The sequence below is a fragment of the Habropoda laboriosa genome, unplaced genomic scaffold, assembly GCF_001263275.1.
Source record: "Habropoda laboriosa isolate 0110345459 unplaced genomic scaffold, ASM126327v1 scaffold33, whole genome shotgun sequence".
In the NCBI taxonomy this organism is placed as follows: Eukaryota; Metazoa; Arthropoda; class Insecta; order Hymenoptera; family Apidae; genus Habropoda; species Habropoda laboriosa.
This window is the reverse complement of record NW_017100187.1, coordinates 1,979,758-1,999,573: the sequence shown is the minus strand read 5'-3', so window position 1 is coordinate 1,999,573 and position 19,816 is coordinate 1,979,758. Positions and strand designations below refer to the sequence as shown.

Here is a 19,816-nt window from a genome sequence, read left to right as displayed (position 1 = left end):
TCTGAATTCAATTATCGTTGATTACATATCGAGACGATTATAAAATCCACTCGTGGGAAGGTCTGCGTGGTTCTTTCGCGATTCGGAGCATATGGAAGAAAACTAGTGTCTCCTTGTTAAGAAACCTGCGATTAGAAATATTACAGCCTTAGAAAGCCTCCCTTTTCACGGTGACTGTCTAATTCGCGGTTCAATTGAACTTTCGAGTGTCGTATCGTAACGTTACCGCTGTAAAATTGCGTCTGTTATTACGCGTTGTTGCGCATAGAATGGATCTTCTCGTTCGTCGTTGCGTCTGCACGCGTGGTTTTCTTTTTCTCGGAGGAAGGCAATCAAAAGGAGACCATTTGTTTTAATGGACACTTTCGTCAGACGGTTAACTTTATATCCCGAATCTTCACACGCTCGGCAATCTTCAGCTGGTAGAAGCTTTCGTAATTTCATAACCGAGTTGACTTCCGAGCATCTTTCCTGTCCCTCGCACAAAACCGACATGAAAGTCTTTCTCACGTTTCTGCCACTGTTTCTCGATTAAGCATTTCGTTATCCGTTACGGTATTGTAGATTTAGCAATTGGATCGAGCGTCCACGTCGATTATCCCGTATGCAACGAAGCGACAAACTTGCTATCTGAACGAGGATCACGTCGATTTCCGACAGTTTCCCCAATCTATCGGTGTAAATGCTTATCGAATTACTCGCACGTCCGTCGATTGTCCAATTTCTTTCCCCGATATCTCGATTTTTATCCGCTTCTCTCGTACCTGTGCACGTGCACACGATCGAAGCTTCGCTATCTTCTTTACGTAACCAGCTCTGGCAGCATCGCGTGGATTTTATTGCATCCAAAGGTTACGTAAGCAATATAACATCAATTATAACTCGTATCCTAGGAAGTGCTGTTTAATTCACCGCACAAGCTGGCAACGTAACGAATCGAACGCTTCTTAATTCTCTGCGCGCGTATAATTCTCGAAAAATTCACGACTAACTTTCACGATTCGCCATACTCGTATCTACGATATCGTTAACACGTTCCTTTATCTTTTATGAATCATTCCGCTCGTGCTGACCGACGCTCTCTGTTCCCGATACTGTCCCACATTCGGTCGCGCGACACCTGTCCACCTGCAAATTAACGAGTGCTCTCGTTGAGTAACCTCGTTGTGCAACAGAGAGAATTACAAAGGCAAGTATTTCCATTGGGAAATCTATCTCTCTCCGAAAATGTGGACGAATTTTTCCGTAGAGAAATTTCGTCTTTTTCAACCGTATTATTCCTCTCGGTGCACGCGAAACGTGTCGTACACAGTGGGAATTATCACCCTGATTCAGATTTATCAAGGGGGGAGCTGTGTGTGTGCGATAATGGAAGAAGGCTGGGATGCACGCGTGCGTGGTGGCGTCGCGCTCATGGTGGCGCGTTTTATCAGTGGACGCGCAGTCGAAGCGAGCTCGCGGTGTCCCAGATTTTCAGTCACACGCGACAGTGCATAGGACGCAGCCGGCTGTCGATCGTTGCCGGATCTGTTAGATCAGTTCATCCTCAGAACGGTTTCGCGGTTGAACGAGCGCGGATCGATTGAACCGGTAGCCACGTCGATGGCCACGTTTCCGTATAGTTGAAACAGATACTCTACCGCAGCCTCGTGAGTATCGAGATCGCTCGAAATCGCAGCTGTGCCCGATAGAATCGAAAGTTTCGCGAACGTGTGCCTGGTTAGTGATGCCAATGGACGAACGTGAGACACTTGTCGAGGTAAAAAGATTCGTTCTCTCGATCTTCGATACGTACAGATCGCGTCTCACGTTTGTTAAACGCGTCTTCACCATTTTATCGGGGGATAACAAAGCTTACTCGTTATCGGTGTTTGTCGACGACAAGCAGTTGCGATATTACGGAATACTTGTGTTCGATAAAGAAATTGCGTACCGATTTTTGCTTCACCGAACGATAGATATTTATTTTTTCACGCTAGCAAGTGTCGAACTGATTATCTTCGATTCGTGGACACTTCTCCTTCCGCGTTTTTCACCGTGGAAAGAAACAGAGTATCGTTGGAATCGTGAGAAAATAATGGGAGGGAACGTGTGGATGAATTCATCTGTATCGGGAAATCTACTCTCTGATTAACGCGTGTACCAATTAATTTGAAAGCTGTACGGCTCGTTAATTTGTAATTAAAGCGAAGGAACGTTGTCGCGATTAACGAGAGTAAACAGAAGCCGCGGATACGGTTTAGATTCCAACGAGGCGAGACGCACGCCGTTGCAGTTGGTTCGTGACATGAGTGTAATAGCTTCCGGTCAGACACCCGTCTATCGACGCTTCCGGTATCGCTGTTACCCTCCCGTGAGCTCGAAACGAAAAGGGAATTCCCTCTCGCTCTATCTTCCTCGATTCAAATGGTCTGCTGTTCTGCATCGTCCTGCATATTTCGATATTCGCTTGGCCGAGCGAATCACCAAGTTCGATATCCTTAGGTGTAACGGAAATCGCGGGAAACCGTAATAACGATCAGTGTCTGGCTGTAGCTCCATTTCATCCTCGAATGATACCGTTACCACGCTAATGCCACGTCCTTTTCTTCTCTTTGCATAGAGACGCCTCTGGATTATTTGATAAATCTCACGCTGCCTCTCGAGTAGCTTCCCGATGGAACACCCGGTACGTGGACACGCGTGTTAACAGCTCTAGTATTGTACGCGGGTGTAATTGGACGACAGGTGTACAGACGCCGGGAGAGTATACAAGGTGCTCGGAAATAAACTAATAAATTCGTCTTTTACCGTCCGACAAGTTAAGCCTCGACTAAATCGTTCCTTAATTCGTTCCACGTGCCCCTGTATTTTTTCGTTTTCTGCTCGATTAATGCAAAGCTCGTTATCGAATTTCACGCAAGGAAGAGAGAGAGGGGGAGAGAGATTATACGAACGGAGTAAAATTTCACGAATGTCTTTTCGCCTCGGTCGGCTCGTTTCGACCTTCGTTCTTGAATTTCTGCGCTCCCGTAGCCGTGAAGCGCGGAAACCAGCGCGCCTTTTCGAAACGGTAACTGCACATGCGGATTCACCGGCACTAGGCGGCTCGAACAACAGAATGCTCACACCTGACCAACGGACGGAATACATTAATGAATCCCTTTTCACCTGACTATCGGTCACCTGACTCACTTCCTGCCCGCTTCAAAAGCCAAGCCCCCCGGTTGCACGTTCAGAATTGCGTTCGATCTTATCCCGGCCTTTTTTCTTTTTTCATCTACTCTGCCGCATCCGTTTCGATCGATTAAATCTGTGACCGCGTATAGAAACACGCGGCTTTTGTACGAAATGCGGCAGGTGAAACGGTTCGTTTCTTTTTTTGTCTTTTCTGTTTGTTTGTCGTCGTGCCGGTGTTTTCGTTTTCGGCCGGCGAACGGTTTTGCTAAACTTTCGGCGAGTGGTGTTATTCGCGAACGAAACGGCAAAGAGGTGGGCCAGACGGAAAGAGAGCGAAGGAAACGATCGAGCGGAGCGCAAGGTGCAACACGTGCTGCGCGACAGCTGTTTTCCGGTTTAAGTCGAGACGTTAAGCCCGTTTTTAATTTCGCGGCTGAACGCGTTTTCGGATCTAACGACGATTATAATAACGTTAACGTTACCCGCTGCCTTCGAACAACAAATTTCCTTCGTTCCCTTCGTTCTCTCGTTCCATCTTGTACAATACGATCGGGTGTTTCATTTTGTTTAATTATCCGCGTTAATTATCTGTTGCGCGATTCAAGGGACACGGAGGAGGAGAATTCTGAGAGCGAAGGGAGGACTCGATGATCGCTATGGAAGACGAGGACTTTGGTTTCACGAAAAGAGAGGAAGGTGTCTTGAAAAAAGCTAGCGGTACCTTCACTAACGAGAATGCTTCTTTAGAAAAGGAGGTCCTGTCGGTAAAAAGTGGGGAAAAGTGGTGTGGTTAGAGGAGAAAGGATGATTTTTTGAAATTTGTCAGGCGGGAGAGACGGTTGGCGGGTGTAGTTCGGTGACGAGAGCGCTGTTATCCGGGGCGACGGAGGCCGGAAACGCCGTCCCTGAGCGTGCAGCGACCGCCTCTTCGTCCTCTCCGGCTTCCTCAGTCGTTTCCAACCCGCCGAACATACCGAACGTGGTCGAGTATCATCTGAAAGTGAAGCCCGGGCAAACGCAGGAAATCTCTCGTCTCGATAACAGTACCGTGAGTAACTTATCCGTACTCGGATCATCCTTCGGTCCCTTCAATTCTTCCTCCAGTGACAATTAGAATCGTTTCAACGGGCATACATACGCACGCACGTAAAACCAAGGCTGCGTTTCCTTCGTTTCACAACGTCTAGTTAATCAATAGAAAGGTGTGGAGAAAACGTGTCGTTTCGCGTATATTTACTCACCGTCGTACGCTTTTCTCGCAGAGAAGTCAACCGGCAAGGGACATGAAGAAAGAAAAGAGCCCCGCACCGTCCGGCGACAAAAAGAAGGACTTCGTGTCAAAGTTATCTCGTCTATCTACCGACAATAACGTCTTCGAGGGTTCCACCGATCTTCCTCAGGTCTTCCAGGTATACTTTTTCAATATTTACCTTGTACACATATACCTGTCCCCTCTAACCGACACGTCTGAAACCTGCTGCAACGATTACCAATAATAACACCTCGCAGCTTCTCAATTTTTCACCCGAAACAACCCGCAACATTATTACCTTCCTAATATAATTTTAATCGCCGCCAAGTCCCCTATTACTTCTCCATCACCTTACCTTAGGAATCCAAGGTCTCCCGTATAGGTTTAATTACTACCTGAGTGGGGCGACGCGTGGGAGAACTAAAGGGGACCCTTTTCAGGTGAAATATCTGGGCTCTCATGATGCCAGGGGCCTCTGGGGCATCAAGCATACGAGGAGGCCCGTCGATAATATGGTGGCTGCTGCGAAGGCCTTACCGACCAACACCATGCTCCCACTGATGAAACTCGTCGTCTCCCAAGAAGGCGTGACCCTGTTGCCTTTGGAAAAAAGGAAGCAAGACCCTAGCCTCACCAGGATGTACGCTATCGAGACGATCTCGTACGGTGTTCAGGACCTCGTCTACACCAGAGTCTTCTCCATGATCGTCGTTAGAGAAACGGAGAACTTCAGAAGAGTATCGCCGTTCGAGTGTCACAGTTTCGTCTGCGAGTCGAAGCACCACGCGAAGCAATTAACTTACGCTTTGGCCACAGCCTTCGAGATTTACTCGAGGACCGTGAAGGCGCAGGATAAGATGGCTGAAATGGCGGGCAAGACTGCCAAGAAGAGGTTCGCCATAGACCTGAGAAGCCCCGAGGAGATCGAGGCTGATTTAGCTGTAGATTCCGAGGCTTGAGTTAGGTTTCGCTTACTTTAACACCGTTGTTGCAAGGAAGATTAACGAGGAAAAGTGGTACGCAGGAGGATGATTGGTATGCAAGGACGCCTGCCTCAGTGGACAACACAGGGTATTCATTGTCGAAGATGTTTAATATATGTAGATTGCACTTTATGGCCGTAGACGTAAGTTCGTTTAAGAGGAAAGTTAATCTGTTGCGGAATAAATTTCGTCGGCGGCAGGTATGTCGAAGGATGTGAAACGAAGACGCGCTCTTTGATGGAATCGTTACGATGATAAATGTTATATTTTTTTATTGTTGTTACGCGACCTTTGTTTTAATTGTATTCTGTATTACCTAGCCTTCTGGCCGGTGGCTGTTTAGAGAGATTTGTACGTTGATCCTTCGATTCTTCTTTCGGCTGAGATGTACTTAAGTCAGAGACGTACGCTTTAGGATCCTTATTTTCTGTCGTTGGCGCGAAAGTTGATGTAATTGTTGATTGTTAATTATTTTATCGGCATTTTACGACCGACGGAGTAGGCGCCGCCTATTTTCCACGATACAATGGCTAGTTATCCAAAGATATCGAATAGAAAAGAAGACGAAGATCGCCGAGGGATCTCCGCGGTGATTTTTGCAATTTCATATATATCACCTGAGTTTAAAAGAAAACGAAAAAAAAAAGAACGTATTGATTGGATTTACCTTCTAGCCGCTTTGACTGTGTGCGTGTGTGTCTTTTTTTTAGCTTCATCTTATCGCATGTTTTCCTTAGTGTACAGTAGAGGTTTTCTTTCCTTGTTATTTTATTTATCCGTGACTTATAGTTAAGTCGCAGAACCAATATCGACACATATCAATCGTTGTAAATAGAGGGACTATCAAAAGCGTTATCGACAACGCCACCTTAACACTAGAATAATTACACCGATACTGTTTTATTTAGCCGTTAAGTTACCCTTTTCGCTTTTTCGTTAAACATCATATACTCGTCGCTGCACCTTTTCGTTCTTTCTTCTTCGTTCTAGGCATGGGACATTTGTGTAACTCTTCCTTCTTGTTTTCGCGCGTGATTGCTTGATTATAAATATCTGAATAGCAGTATTAACTACTTGTATCGATATTACGTACAATAAATATTTTTCAGACTCTTCGATCCGTTTATTTTTTAATAAGTTACAACGCGTACATTTCACAACGTTCCTATGCGTAATACTTTGATACAATTTTATCATACATTTAAATATTCGTACTTGAGCACTAAACGAACGTATTCCTTTCGTTAGTCCGCACATTTTTGCACCGAACACAGCCCGTTCCTCGTGAAAATCTCGAGGAAAAATCACTGATTTCGCGACGACTTGTTCCGGTTCAGAATCCTCGACGTCCTGACAGGTGGTTTGCTCGAAATTGGCTCCACGTCCGATTCTTTCGTGTTGTGCTCCATGTCGCTCTCTTCCTCCTCCACTTCTTTGCCAATCGCCTCGTTCAAGCTGTAAAATTTCTCAGACTCCTCACACGGTATCGAATTGTCCGTTTTCGTGCAGACAAAGGTGGCCTAGTGAGATACAGCGTTATTGAAAAAGAGAGAAAAAGGAGAGATTCTCGAGTGAAACACTTGGAGAGATTGCTCACTTGATTAAACACCGTTTCTGCAGGGCAAATGAAGCTCCATCGTGTTGCACCCCTAGTCTGCGGCATGCAAACGTGGAATATTTGACAATCGTTCTCCATGTCGGCGTAGTATCCATAAATTCTCTCCTTGCAGGAGAAGTTGTCTACGATATTCTCTCTGATCAGTGTCGCGTTGTCAGGGAGCTCCAAACCACCTGTTTTATTCTGATATCCAAACGAATTTGATACATACTTGTATATATATTTACTTTTATTTTTAAAGAAAATTAGACAAACCTTATACTCCGGTACCGGTCTCCTAGAAGTCCTAGGTTGCTGAGGTAACGCCCAGACAATAGCAAATAATACAGCGAAGAAAACGAACGGATAACTTTGTCGGATCATGACGATGAATGAAATTTTCGACAAAGAAAAGCGTGTGTCGTTACGTCGAATCTGACTTGTCTTTCGGATGAAAGTTGTATCGAGTTTTGTCTTCGAGGATCCTGAGGAGACTGATGATTCGATCCGTAGAAGGGTGTTATATAGTGACCTGTGCGTAAGGATCTTGAATATTGTATGAATGGCCAATTCTCGGTAGGCAGAAATTAGTAATTTCATCACGTTTGGTCTGCCAATGACCATCCAGACGTCCACATCATCCTCGAAGGCCCGATGCAAATTTCGACGGAGTTGATGTGCCGAGTGATACGCTCCCCCGTGCAACCACCACGAATTCCTACGGTCAGCTTCGCCTAATATTCATCGTTCGATCGAAAATCCGTCGTGATGTCCATTCGCAAACTCCGCGACACTTGATCTTCGCAGAAAAACCACAGATTCGCGAGGTATTTCTCTCGAGAATCGAACGACTCCTCGTCGAAGACGGACAAAGGATCGAACGACCGTTCCTCTTCGTTAAAAAAGTGATATTCCTGAATAGAAATCAACGCTGAGAATGTCTGGAAGGCGCGAAGGACGGATGCAAATGCGTCGGAATGAATACAGCCGGCTAAGTGAGGCTGAATTTCGTCGGCTGATTAAGAAAAAGTTGTACGTAGCTGGATCCGCGAAGAAATTCAAGAATTGAACGGCGGAAGGATACCCACGTCGGCCTCTTCTCACGGATTTCGATGATTTCGATGCGGCACGATGGTCTGGTTGGCCGCGGTCCAATCGTAGCCCCGAAAAGAGGCACGAGAACCGAGGGCAACTCGCCTCTTTGGTTAAGGCCGCATCGCGACCGCCGATTCTTCGGGATGTGAATACTTAACAGTTTCCATGGGGGCCCCGCCGGTTACGAAACCCTGCCCGTTTCTGGTCATTGACCATGACAGACACGAATATTCCTCCGTGCACCTGTTCGATTCTAGAGGAACCTCCTTTTCGAAATGTTTTACGTTAACCTCAGACTTTCTTCATTTCACATTTGATATTCACTTTACTTTAAGAATTAATTAAGTAAATCATCACCCATATACTTTTCTGCGATTGTTATTAAATCAGACTAGGAATGAATTAAAAAAGAGGATCAGAGGATCGCTATTACGGCAAGGTGAACAGCCCGAAAGTATCGACGCTCGTTGAAAATTCTGTCCGCATTTTCCCCCGCGCGATGACCAGGAATACGAAAGATATTCCCTTCAGGCTGGTCCAAGCTCTGTGGAGAAAGAAGGTCGTGTGTCGTTTCGGCAAGCTTTCGCGCCGCGTGCTTCTTATTCACCGTCGATAAATCGAGGATCTACGATTCACCTGCACAGTGGTGAAGATCTTTCTTATCCGAGATGGTGTATTTTTCTATCTATCTTTTTTTATCAAAATAATTTATTGCTTGTACGTTTCTTACAGGTGTTATTTAACAATAAATTAATGAAATATCGGCAGGTATGGAGCGTGAGAATACAATACGATAGGCAGGTAACGCAAAGTGGACTTTGGTACGAGAGTAGAATCTCTAATCGAACGCTTTGCGTGTCTGATAATAAAGGTACTCGGTGTTCTTCCTAACAATTGCAACGTATAAATTAAAAACGACGAATAAATAGTTGGACATAAATATTATAAATTAGGTGGTTAACAATTCTCTTTTCAACCATTAACTAGAGACCTGAGCATGTAGAGAATAACCGCAGCGACAGGTGTTCGCTGCTGTTATTTTGTCAACGAATAGAATGCGGCGTTTCCTAGTTGGATCGTTTATGACGCTTTCTGCGGAGCATAACTAGAGTAGGCGAGATCTTGAGGTGGTGGATCGTTGGACGATCTACCCCAGTAGCCGTGTTCGTGATCGTCGTGATCGTAGTGATGCTGGTGTTGAGCGTGTTCGTAGTAGATCACCTTGGCTGGGTGAGCTTTCTTCAAGTCCAGCCAAAACCTGGCTGCGTTCACCACCAAGCTGATGATGGCGATAGCGAAGAATTTCAGTTGGAAATGAGTGGAGATCAGTTGAAGTAACAGGCTGAGTTTAGCTTTGAAGAGCATGGCCAAGCCTAAGAGTCTCTGTAGGTGCTTCTTCTTCTTCTTGCCGAACTTGTTGCCACGTCCTTCTTCTGCGATTCAAAAGAAAAGATCTCAGGTTGGGTATTCGTGGATCGTTAAAACATAACGGGGGTTAAAGAGACGAAGAACATGGTCAGATCCTCGAACGCGTGACATCGTTTTCCCCCCCGAAATCGGCACAGAAACTAGGGAAACAGTTTGCCTCGGTTCTTTACCGCGAACTCACTCTCTTCGGTCGCGACTCGATGGCCGCGATTCGCACCGTTGTGAATTGTGTTCGCGAGGTCAGCCATATCAGGGTGTTGGCATCTTAGATTCACGTCCTCTAATTTGCCCGACTCCACTTTCCTTCACTTCCCCTATCGACGCTAGCGCGTGTGCTCGTGTTTAACGGAGATGTAATTGGAATATGGGCCCAGTGACCCAGAAACTTTCGAGACTCCGCCGGGCCATGTAATCTCTTTCACGGTGGCTTTCTCGAAAATAAAAGAGAGAGATAAATAAACGGCGAGTCCGTGACATTTTTCCGGATTACATTTGACGGAACGAAATTCCTCGATTATTTTCATGTCCGTCAAATTGTTCAATTTTCTGGCCGCGATTTGCTCGAAAAGATAACGAAGATAACGAGCCACGGTACCGTTACAGCAAATTTGCCTAAGTCGCCTGTGTCGTTAAACGGTGTGCAAGCTGCGAGAAGAAGTCGGTGACATATCGGATGTTGAATTTCAAGCGATCACCGCTGACCTAAAGACACGTATTCGTTGGCTCGTACTACAAGCCTCGCGTCTTCTAACGTTACCACGTTAACTACCATCGCTTCTACGAATTACGCTAAACGTCACGTGTGAATGGAATCGAGATCGTTCACCTAACTCCTCTCGAATAAAATCACCGTGTATGTTCATTTCGCGTTGTTGCACAATTCATTCATAAAAGTGAGTCACGTGAGTTGCAACGTTATTCTTGTAAACATAACGAATCCATGAATGAGAGGAAGGAAATAGGTCGATGAAACTTGGTGCATCTTAGTTGAGTTAATTAAGAGAATCTCTCGAGGTCGAGTTACGATAAGATAGTTCGGTTTAAGGTCGGTAAAAGTTAGTCGAGTTTTTTTAACGGTGCTCGCGGAGAGGAAAGTTCACGGTTGATTTTATCATGCGCTCCGCGTGCTGTCGTTGGTTCGATTAGAAATTCGAGCTTGTACTTCGGTCGTCGATTCGATTTACCGTAACCCACTCGAGATACATTTCTCACCAAATTCTCACCTTGGGCAACGACGTCCGTCTTTTCCTCCGCTTTCCCAGGATTCTGAAGATCGTCGACGACCTCGGCGACGAAACTACCAGCCTGCTCGATGACAGCACTCATGGGTGTCTCGCTTTTCCTTCCAGTCACTCGCATCTCGATCTGATCCATGTTCCTGGCCAGTCTCGTCGTCAGGCATCCCATTGAATTATCCTCCAACACGCAGTTGAGAAAACTTTCGTCCTCCTGTCGTTTAGCCTGGATCGGTTCGCCCTGTACGTAGAGGGCGAGTCCCAGGAGTAAAATGCTGAACACCACTATCCTCATGATTTCGTGATGAGATGATAATTGCTGGATAGACACTGGCACTACGCGAAATCCACCGGTCGTTTACTCCCTGTCCTTCACCCTTCTCCGGTATTTTCTTTTAATCAGTGCTCGACCTTCCGCTTTTTATATCCTTGGACCGCGTGTCACGGGCACGAAGTGGTTGTGGAAGGTGCGTGGTCGAACATATATGAGAGTCTAACCCCTTCCTTCTGGATTTCCGCCAATCAAGTTGGTCCTGTTTCAGGTGAGACCCGACGGGTATCTCCCCCACTAAGACAGTTTTCGTGGGCACACATCGTTGAAATCGAACCGCCGCGCCGTTTGGCTCTCCTTAAGGAATTCTGGCCACCTCGTGGGGCCGAGGCGCTCCCGTGAATGGGAAAGAATTTTTAGCGGATATTTGGGTATCGCGGAGGTGAGACGGACCTAAAAAGCAAAACACTCGCGAGTCGCGTCGATTTATTGCCGTTTTTTTGATTAATTTGTCTGCTCGCCGTTTCCGGGATATTTTTAGGCACGTTTCTAATTCTGTTTTGCTCGTTTCGGAGTTGAATTTATACGGCTCACAGATCTTTCAAATTTGAATATTTCAATATTTGAAAATTTGTGTATTGGGAAATTTGAATATTTGAAAATTTGGAAATTTCAATATTAAGATGACATTGACGATCGCATTCGTGCGAAATAGGCGCACAACCGAAATCCGTTTCCTGCTCGGTGGAAATGAATTTTTTATAACACGTTGGCGATCTTTCCCCGTTGTTGAAAAACTTAATGGATTTAGGATTGTACGCGTGTAACTTGGCACGCGTGTGAGTCACGTACGTGGACCGACGACAGAAATTCCGCTTGGACTACGCCGGGATGCTAATACAACCTAATTCCAGCCATCTTTATCGTTATTTAAAGAACGAAGAGACACGAAATCGCAGTGAAATCGTTACTTTCGAAACACCATGGGATCAAGAATAACTCCCACCTTTTTCTTTTTTATGGCTCTCCATCATCCCGATATTACACGTCATTCTTCTTCTTCTTCTTCTTCTTTTCTTCCTGCGTAAAGCTTTCAATAGTAGACACGATTGAATTTTGTAAGAGTTACACTGGAAGAATCGAGGAAATGAGGCGTTACCAATTGCTCCATTCGATTAGCATAAGAGAGGCGTTCCGCGTTTTAGCAGCGCATAATATCGCGTGTTCCAACGTAACAGGCTAACTGTCACAACAGGTTATGAGTGATTATCCGGATGAGTCATCGCGAACTTGCTTCTTTTCTCATGCAAAACGTTTTTGCACTGGTCTTATGGTGACAGCGTTCCACGCCAATTTCATCGATTATCGAACATTCTTCCTCAACGAAGCGTCTGCTTCGACGCGGAATAACTTACGATTTCGCGAGGATTTCCAGAGAAAATGGCAGGATTTCACCGTTGGAGCAAGAAAACACCGCAATATTTAAATGAACTCGTCAAACTTTATTATCTTGCCTAAAAGAGAAAATTCAGATCGCAAGAACATGCTGTTATACTACTTTCAAACGAGCAAGTTGCCAAATTAATTTCTCTCTCCGCAGCGATGAAAAGTTCAACGATATTTTTTAATTAAAAACTTGGAATATCGTTGAATTACACAGACAGGATAAATTGATTAATTCGTGGTTTTCGTTTCATTTGTCGTCAAATTTTTTATGGAACAGCGAATTACAGAGAGTAGAGGAGGATTATTCACGACCAGTACCAGAGGAACGAGTATCCCTCGAGTCTCTCGTTCTCGTTGCTCGTTGCATCGGAGTTGGGGACGAACGAAATGTTAGGCTGATGACCGAATTCGTTCGACAGATACTTTACCCGGGTGTCGACACCATTTTCACTCTGTGCTCGATAGCTGCCATCCTTTGAACCACTCCTGTACCCGTCCTCTTGATGTCCATGAGAAGTTATCGTGTAATTAAATCTGTAATAAAGATCGTTCGCCATCTTCTCCAACGTTTGGTCGTTTAACACCGTATTCGTAGAATTTGACGTAGTAGCTTGTTCCTTCTTCACGAATCTCTTCGCCGAATCCACCATACTTTTCACGACTTCGTTCGGTAAACTCTTCCCTCTTCTTTCGTTCGACGAATCCTTTGCATCTTGAGGAATTTTATTCCTACCTCCAGACAAGTTCCCTGAAATTGATAATTTTACTCGTAAAGCAAAAGATCAGAGAGTTAGGATGACCATAGTAGACGAAATTTACCGTCATTTTTAGTTTCTATCAAAACTTTGAGCATCGCTTGCAGCACAGGACTCGGTGTCCTTTGAGTGGTAGCTGTCGCGACAGTTGGTGTGGTCTGAGTGGTGCTGCCTGTTTTCACTGCGATTTTGCACGCGCTGCAAGCCCTCGCCACAGCCTCCGCGAGCTTCTTCGCGGCTTCCGGTCTGTCTTTGAATATCGCTTGCGCGTCCTTCACTTGAATTTTCATTCAATTAATCCTTCGCATACGTGATCGAACGTAACGTCTAGACTTACAGCTTTTGATTCTCCTATACGTCATCCTGGTGATGATAAAATCGCCGTCCTTATCTGTCGCGTATCCTGTCTCGTGATACACTCCATCCGCAGTTATGAATCCGTACTCTCCCGTGATTATTCCATCGGCATCTCAAGTATACATATCAATTCACCGATTTAATTCATCAATTTTCTACAATTCTACCTACATACCTTTCTTCTCGTATCTGTGCTGGAAATCGACGATATTGAACGCGAACTCGTAGGGTCTGTTCTCCTCGCTCGTGTCATCTGCCTTTGCGAAATTCCAGGAGGAAATGGCACAGAGAACGCACAGAACACTGAAACACGTTGTCTGAAATAGTCAGATCGTATTATTCTCTGGTATTAAAACTGAATATTCACAGTCCTCACCACGAGAGACATCTTCGTGGAGCTGTTGCAGCTTCACAGTCGTAAGGTCGAATGCAGAAGTCTTCGACGATGATGTAACACCATAAGCGAGGAAAATCTTTGCTGGAAACGAACAAGGATACCTACTCGACCCTCGCTTTCACAGGTCTCGCGTGTTTGAATAATTACACGACAACGGACAACAGTTGTAAATCTTTTACGGTGGATAAAAGGAACGTCTGTTTACCTCTCGAACACGCCGTGTCGTAAACTTTAAAGTGCTCCTAGAGAAAAGAAGAGGAGATGTTGGAACCGTGGCGAAAGAACGCTTGTTTCCACAATAATCGTCCCAGAGAATTTCTACACGTTGGAACAGGTTAAACGGTACGATTGTCTCTCGATTAACCATCGATGAAACCGTAAATGAACGATGATTGGAATATTATAGGTCATCGAACAAATAAATCACAATCTAGGATGTTGGTGCTTCCACTCTCAGCGGAGAAGACAGAGATTGAATTAATAAATACCGTGGTACGGCTGGGATTTAATCGCGTGCAATTTATATGGTTAAAGGTAAACATGTTCGATGTTGCAGAAATGCGAAAAGGACGGTCGAACATTTCTAATGGATCTGGCAACACACTTGGCCGGATTAGAAATGCATTCTTGAAAAAGTCGAATGCTTTCACGTAGCACGGCTATGTGATCTGAGCTCGGAGACATACAGAGATTAGTCCGGGTTCGATTCGCCACGTATGCGTCGTGCATCGTGCATTTTGTAGTTTAGAAAACGGTATAAGCGGCGTCTCGTCGACGATTCGTATGGCGAGCTGTCGATACAGGATCGATGACGGTGGCATACTAACGAATACCGCGTAAGTATGGGCGGAAGGTGGGTTTCTGGCACGTATACGCACCGCGAATATCGAAGATAAATTCGACATTGACAAAACTTTCGTTACGTGCCCCTAACATTGATCCATATCCGCCTCTAACGATCCACAAGACGCACGCAACGCAACGGTTACGCTTTGCTCCTTTCCAACAAAAAGTGGAACGTTTTTCCACCTAGCGCTACTCGTGTCGTGATTCTCGTCCAAGATCAATAGTCTCCGCGTTTTCTTCGCGATCGATGTGTACCCTAATTACGATTTATCAAAATATCGATCGGTTAAACGTGGTGTTTATACGTTCTCGAAAGTGATCCTTTCGTCACCGTTGAAATCGATTGGTATTATCTCAATTTCGATTTCGACGTTGAATTTAACGGCAGAGAAAAGGGAAAACCGGTACGTAGTCGTAGCTGATCGTTTCAGTATCTGGACCAAAATGCCGTTACGCGAGACTCTAAGTAGGTCAACCTGGATATCTCGTTATTGGTCACTCCGCCGGACGTTCCAGCGAGAGACTGTTATAATTTTTCATACGTTTGTTCAACTGTATATTTCGCTTTCTTATTTTTTGGCTCGTGTTTGAAAAATATTACAAGTACGTAGAAAAGAATCTCGTGTTGTCTGGCCGCGAGCATCACAGGTATGAACGCGATAATTGTGGAGAATAATTCCTTAGTTGGAAATGTGCCGTTTCATTCGCCTGCCCCACCAGCCGTCTTCGTCCTCGTCTTCCGGTTGATGATAGGGATTGTAATAGTGCTGGTGATATTCAGGTTTATGGACCACTACCACTTCCGATTTCTGAGAATTCCTCACTGCACTATAGAACATCACAGCCAATGCAATCTTCCCGATCAGGATACTTCGGAGGAGGCTCATTTTGATGCTAGCCAGGGTCCCAGGTAAGCTCATTAACTGAAAGAGGAAATATCGAAAGCGTGAGGATAATCGTTGCCAAATTTCCAACTTTCCCGAACGATGTATCGTAGGAATTTAAACCTGCATCAGGAGAGGAGCCATCATCATCGCCATTCCGATTCTCTTCAGGATTCCCTTCTTGAATTTCAGTCTTCCCGTGCTTCTTCCCTCCACTTGAACTTCTAGCAAAATGAATAAAACATCGGTGAGTATGTATTAATTCGAACGTTAACTACTTTACGCACGTTTAAGCAAAGATGACATTCTCAGCGTAACACTTGCTCCTTCGTTCGTGACGTAGAGCGTGATTCCTCGAGTAACGTTAAACCTTAAAGTACTGTTCGAGTGTTCTTCAGCGCGGACAACGAAACCTCCGAATACCACGGCGATGCAGAAATACCAAAATATCGTTTCCACGCGATTCATGGTTGCGCCGCTTAGAAAGCTGATCCTTAAATGCAAATTCGATCTCGATAACCCGATACCTGCAAACGGCCTTTCTAATTGACGCTGAAGAATTCTTCTCGCATCTATCTCGCGTATTATTCGATCGTTATTTTTTCTCTCGTTTCTTTCGATTTCAATTACCCGTGAAGAAGTAAGAAATCTTCGTGTCACTCACCGTTACTTACACGTTCCTATGCAACGGGAAATGTTACATATTTATCGCTATCTTTCTCTCGCTTCCGGCGTCGTTTCGGTTCGTTACAACGATCGTGACATCTTTTCGGAATAATCGACACGGTAAAAGGTTGAATCGTTGCACGTACGAGAGGAAAATGTCCTCTTTTCTGTATCAGTGTTTCATAACCAGCGAGTTAAGACGCGTCTTGCTTGCATTCACTCGTTGAGAAGACTAGCAGCCGATCCAGATTTTTCGCTGCCTGGTTCACCCCACTGAAAACCAGGAAACTGGGTCTCAGCCGTCTGTCGGCGCGATTTATGTCATAGAAGGTGTAATAGACACGCGGTTGGTCGGCGCTTCACGTGAGCTCAACCGACTTTGACGCGCGGAAAAATCAATTTCATACATATATATATATATATATAAATAAAAAAATAAAATGGAAGCAGGAAGAGAGACGTAGCTTCGTTACAAATTAATTAACAACTAATCGCTACTGTGAGGTAAAGAACTGAGGTGTTTTCGTATGCTTAAACGTAAGAGTTTGCAATTTTCGGTTTTACAATTTGGTCGATTGCAACGCGCGATTATGCCAGTCTGTTGTCTCTGAGAATACTTTTAAGGGTGACTTTGGTACACAGAAAATGAGTAGGACGTTTGTATCGGTGAGAGCCACGACACGATTAATCAATTTCCCTCGATCCAGTCGAGACGAACGATCGCGAAACGATACGCCGGCGATAGTCTCTTCGTTAGCCTCTGTAATAGTAGTGTTCGTCCCCGTCTGGACCACTGTGCGGCATCCAGCCGCTGTAAGCTTGACTGTGTGCGGTTGGTAGGCTGTTGTGTACGTGTACGTGAATCGGTTGCGCGTTTGGTGTATGGTGCTGCCAACCGGAGGAGAACTTTGCTATTATCGTGCTCAATTTCAGTATCAGGAGGATCCCACCTGCAATCAAATTCGTTGTTATCAATGTTTCGTGACAGAACAACGTAGCTGGATGAATTAGAAGAAAAAGGGAATCGAAGTGCGATCGCATTGTGAACGACGAGAACCATCCATCGACAAATGGGTCGTCGATGTCTCCTTATTTCGTACACACCTCACGTACCACTGTAAACGCTGAACCGTTATACTCCCGTACGAACAATACCTACTTGGTAATTTTTTTTTCTTTCTTTTTGCTTACCGATGAGCAGTCCTTTCAGCGAGATCGCTGTTAGCACGGTCAACATGGTCATCATCACACCCATCTTGTACATCATCGGCATCAACATGAATTGGATTCGCTTGTGGCCGAACGTTCTAGCTTCTCTACGTGTCCTTTCTGAATATTCAACATTCTCGTGAATTCTTCTCGGATTTTTATCTATTTATATTAATTTCGTCTTACCTCGGTGGTTGTTTCCATCGTCGAACAGATCGTCGAGAAATTGCCTAAGCTCCTCTATATCAGGATCCGTGACACTGTCCTTGGAAATGGGCAGTAGTTTGGTGACTTTGGCGCGTCCAGCTTCATACTTGTTCCCTGTCGCGACACCAACACTCTCCACGCTCGACAGGATCGCGGCTTTTGGAAAAATAGTCGCGAGCAACACACACGCCAGCGTCCAACCAAACGGCCGCATTATCGAACCGGTTACGATCACGTGATCCTCTTCATCGACGCCGGGAATTCACGTCAGCCCTGGAGGATTACCCTTTCGTTGATCTGTCGTTGGTTGAATCGTCCCTTGGTCGGTCGGTCGGTCGATCGATATATTTCGGGACACCGAGAGAGGAACCACGAATATAGAAGGTGTTAATCGTGCTCGCACGAGACGCCGTATGATTCGGACGAGTGGCCACCGACGCCGTTCGAACTGAAAAGAGGATCGTCTGCGCGGTAGATCTGCGCACCGGTGCGAATTTCCTCCGTTGGTCGGCGATTTGGACGCGACACGCGTTGAAACACTTTTCGAGAATGCTATTAGAACGTGCCACGCTCTTTAACCGAGCACACGATCATCGCATCGTTGCACACTTACCAGCTCCTGCATTCTTTCCAACGGTTAACCGCTGCTCTAGGATGATCTTTATCGAAAGATAGATATTAGAAATGGAGAATGAAAATTGGGAGGTTTTCGTGCATCGAACGTATACACGGTGTGTCCCACTTTCTACATCACTGTCACGGTCACTGTTCCGCAATCATCCGTGTACATTCCTCGCCTCGAATGGGACCGCCTGACCGTGGAACCGAGTAGTTATAGCATCGTCGTGTCAACGATGCAGCATATGGGTCTATTGTTACCTCGAGTGGGGAAGGATCCACGCCTTTCGTCGAAAAGGTCTACGGATAAATCTAACGACGATAGAAACGGGAAGATGGGCGTTTTCCGTTCTCTCGTGAACTGTTACATTCCGCGACGCCGGGTTTAGCCATCGTTCCACTCGTTCTACCTATATTGGAGAGATTAACGCAGGTAGCTTGTAATCTCGACGAAATTACCGGAGATAATGACTTTCTCGGCGATGCAACCGCACGCTGACCCCTTAACGCGTCGTTACTCGATTATCTAAGCGAACAGGGGAAAATTGATCGACAGGGAGATTACGTGAACGTGAAGTTTCACAAACGATCGTGTGACATAACCGTAAGCGTGAATGTGTAAAACTGGCGAAAGCAACCATTTACACTTTGCACGAAATCGCCGGTGAAAAGTGAGGTGAACGCGTGTTGTGGACAGACCTTTAAGAGCAGAGGCTGACGCGACTCGCGGAGCAGCCGGATAAAAGGAAGAAACGGCGGTACAGGTTTACTGCATCGGGTTTGCACGGTGAATCCGGCATGGAATGGAAGGAAAGAGGAGAGGAGAAGAGGCGCCGAAGAAGGAAACGGAGGGAGGCCATCTTGGAAAATAATGCTCTTGGTAAAAATTCTTCACCCTCCCTGTGCCTTGTTGCCGTGTGCCCCGCCCCGCCCCTGGCCCTCCGTTCTGGTCTCGATTCGTTCAAGGACTAAAAATCCAACCCCTTGCACCAGAACCAGAAAGGCCGTGTTAAAGATGAGCCTGGAACCTGGCCATTCGCGATGTGTTCGAGTCGTATACTACCAGCCACCACGACGACTTCTTCTTCCCTCGCTGCTTTTTTCTTCCTCCTCACTTCAACTCGAATACGCTCCGAGCTCGATCGCAGTCGAGTCTTCGAACCTGCGTTTCGTCTCGATATTTTCAACTTATCTTAAAACTCTCTCTACGAGCGTAGTATCTGATTTTTCGACGATCTTTCGTCGGTCTGTAGACAGCGTACAGGAAGAATAGAAATTAGAATCGTAGACTATGTGGAGAATCTAGACGACTTTCTTCCTCTATCTAACGCGAATTACCACCAATCTCGCAAAGAGAAGCCCGTCGCGTTATTTTCCAAGTACCACTGTGTCTAATTGGCTCATTACCGTT

The 19,816-nt window shown here is 45.6% G+C and overlaps 5 protein-coding genes across 7 annotated transcripts; 1 reads left to right on the top strand and 4 right to left on the bottom strand.

Moving 5' to 3' along the window:
* Positions 1–1,454: 1,454 nt before the first annotated feature.
* On the top strand, positions 1,455–6,422 carry LOC108579562. 3 transcript variants are annotated; one of them, XM_017943131.1, is made up of 6 exons: positions 1,455–1,759; positions 2,603–2,668; positions 3,765–3,914; positions 3,986–4,207; positions 4,422–4,568; positions 4,852–6,422. In XM_017943131.1, exons 3-6 carry the CDS (start codon positions 3,807–3,809, stop codon positions 5,368–5,370), a joined length of 996 nt encoding a protein of 331 aa, XP_017798620.1. In that variant the 5' UTR covers positions 1,455–1,759; positions 2,603–2,668; positions 3,765–3,806; the 3' UTR covers positions 5,371–6,422. The 3 variants fall into 3 exon arrangements, with proteins under 3 accessions (XP_017798620.1, XP_017798618.1, XP_017798619.1); XM_017943129.1 differs by having other exon boundaries at positions 2,603–2,755; XM_017943130.1 differs by lacking the exon at positions 2,603–2,668.
* Positions 6,423–6,698: 276 nt separating this feature from the next.
* LOC108579483 lies at positions 6,699–7,384 on the bottom strand. Its single transcript, XM_017943028.1, has 3 exons — positions 7,268–7,384; positions 6,992–7,195; positions 6,699–6,914 (listed from the first exon to the last, which is right to left on the bottom strand). Exons 1-3 carry the CDS (start codon positions 7,373–7,375, stop codon positions 6,699–6,701), a joined length of 528 nt encoding a protein of 175 aa, XP_017798517.1. The 5' UTR covers positions 7,376–7,384.
* A 1,782-nt stretch (positions 7,385–9,166) lies between these two features.
* Positions 9,167–11,044, bottom strand: LOC108579482. The gene is made up of 2 exons (XM_017943027.1): positions 10,705–11,044; positions 9,167–9,519 (listed from the first exon to the last, which is right to left on the bottom strand). Exons 1-2 carry the CDS (start codon positions 11,042–11,044, stop codon positions 9,167–9,169), a joined length of 693 nt encoding a protein of 230 aa, XP_017798516.1.
* A 1,727-nt stretch (positions 11,045–12,771) lies between these two features.
* On the bottom strand, positions 12,772–16,173 carry LOC108579481 (protein lethal(3)malignant blood neoplasm 1). The gene is given in 8 exon segments (XM_017943026.1): positions 12,772–13,178; positions 13,286–13,498; positions 13,559–13,690; positions 13,754–13,895; positions 13,955–13,988; positions 15,518–15,744; positions 15,829–15,920; positions 15,984–16,173. Coding segments are annotated over 8 exon segments (1,437 nt in total).
* A 951-nt stretch (positions 16,174–17,124) lies between these two features.
* On the bottom strand, positions 17,125–18,001 carry LOC108579480. The gene is made up of 3 exons (XM_017943025.1): positions 17,811–18,001; positions 17,563–17,726; positions 17,125–17,321 (listed from the first exon to the last, which is right to left on the bottom strand). Exons 1-3 carry the CDS (start codon positions 17,999–18,001, stop codon positions 17,125–17,127), a joined length of 552 nt encoding a protein of 183 aa, XP_017798514.1.
* Positions 18,002–19,816: the final 1,815 nt, after the last annotated feature.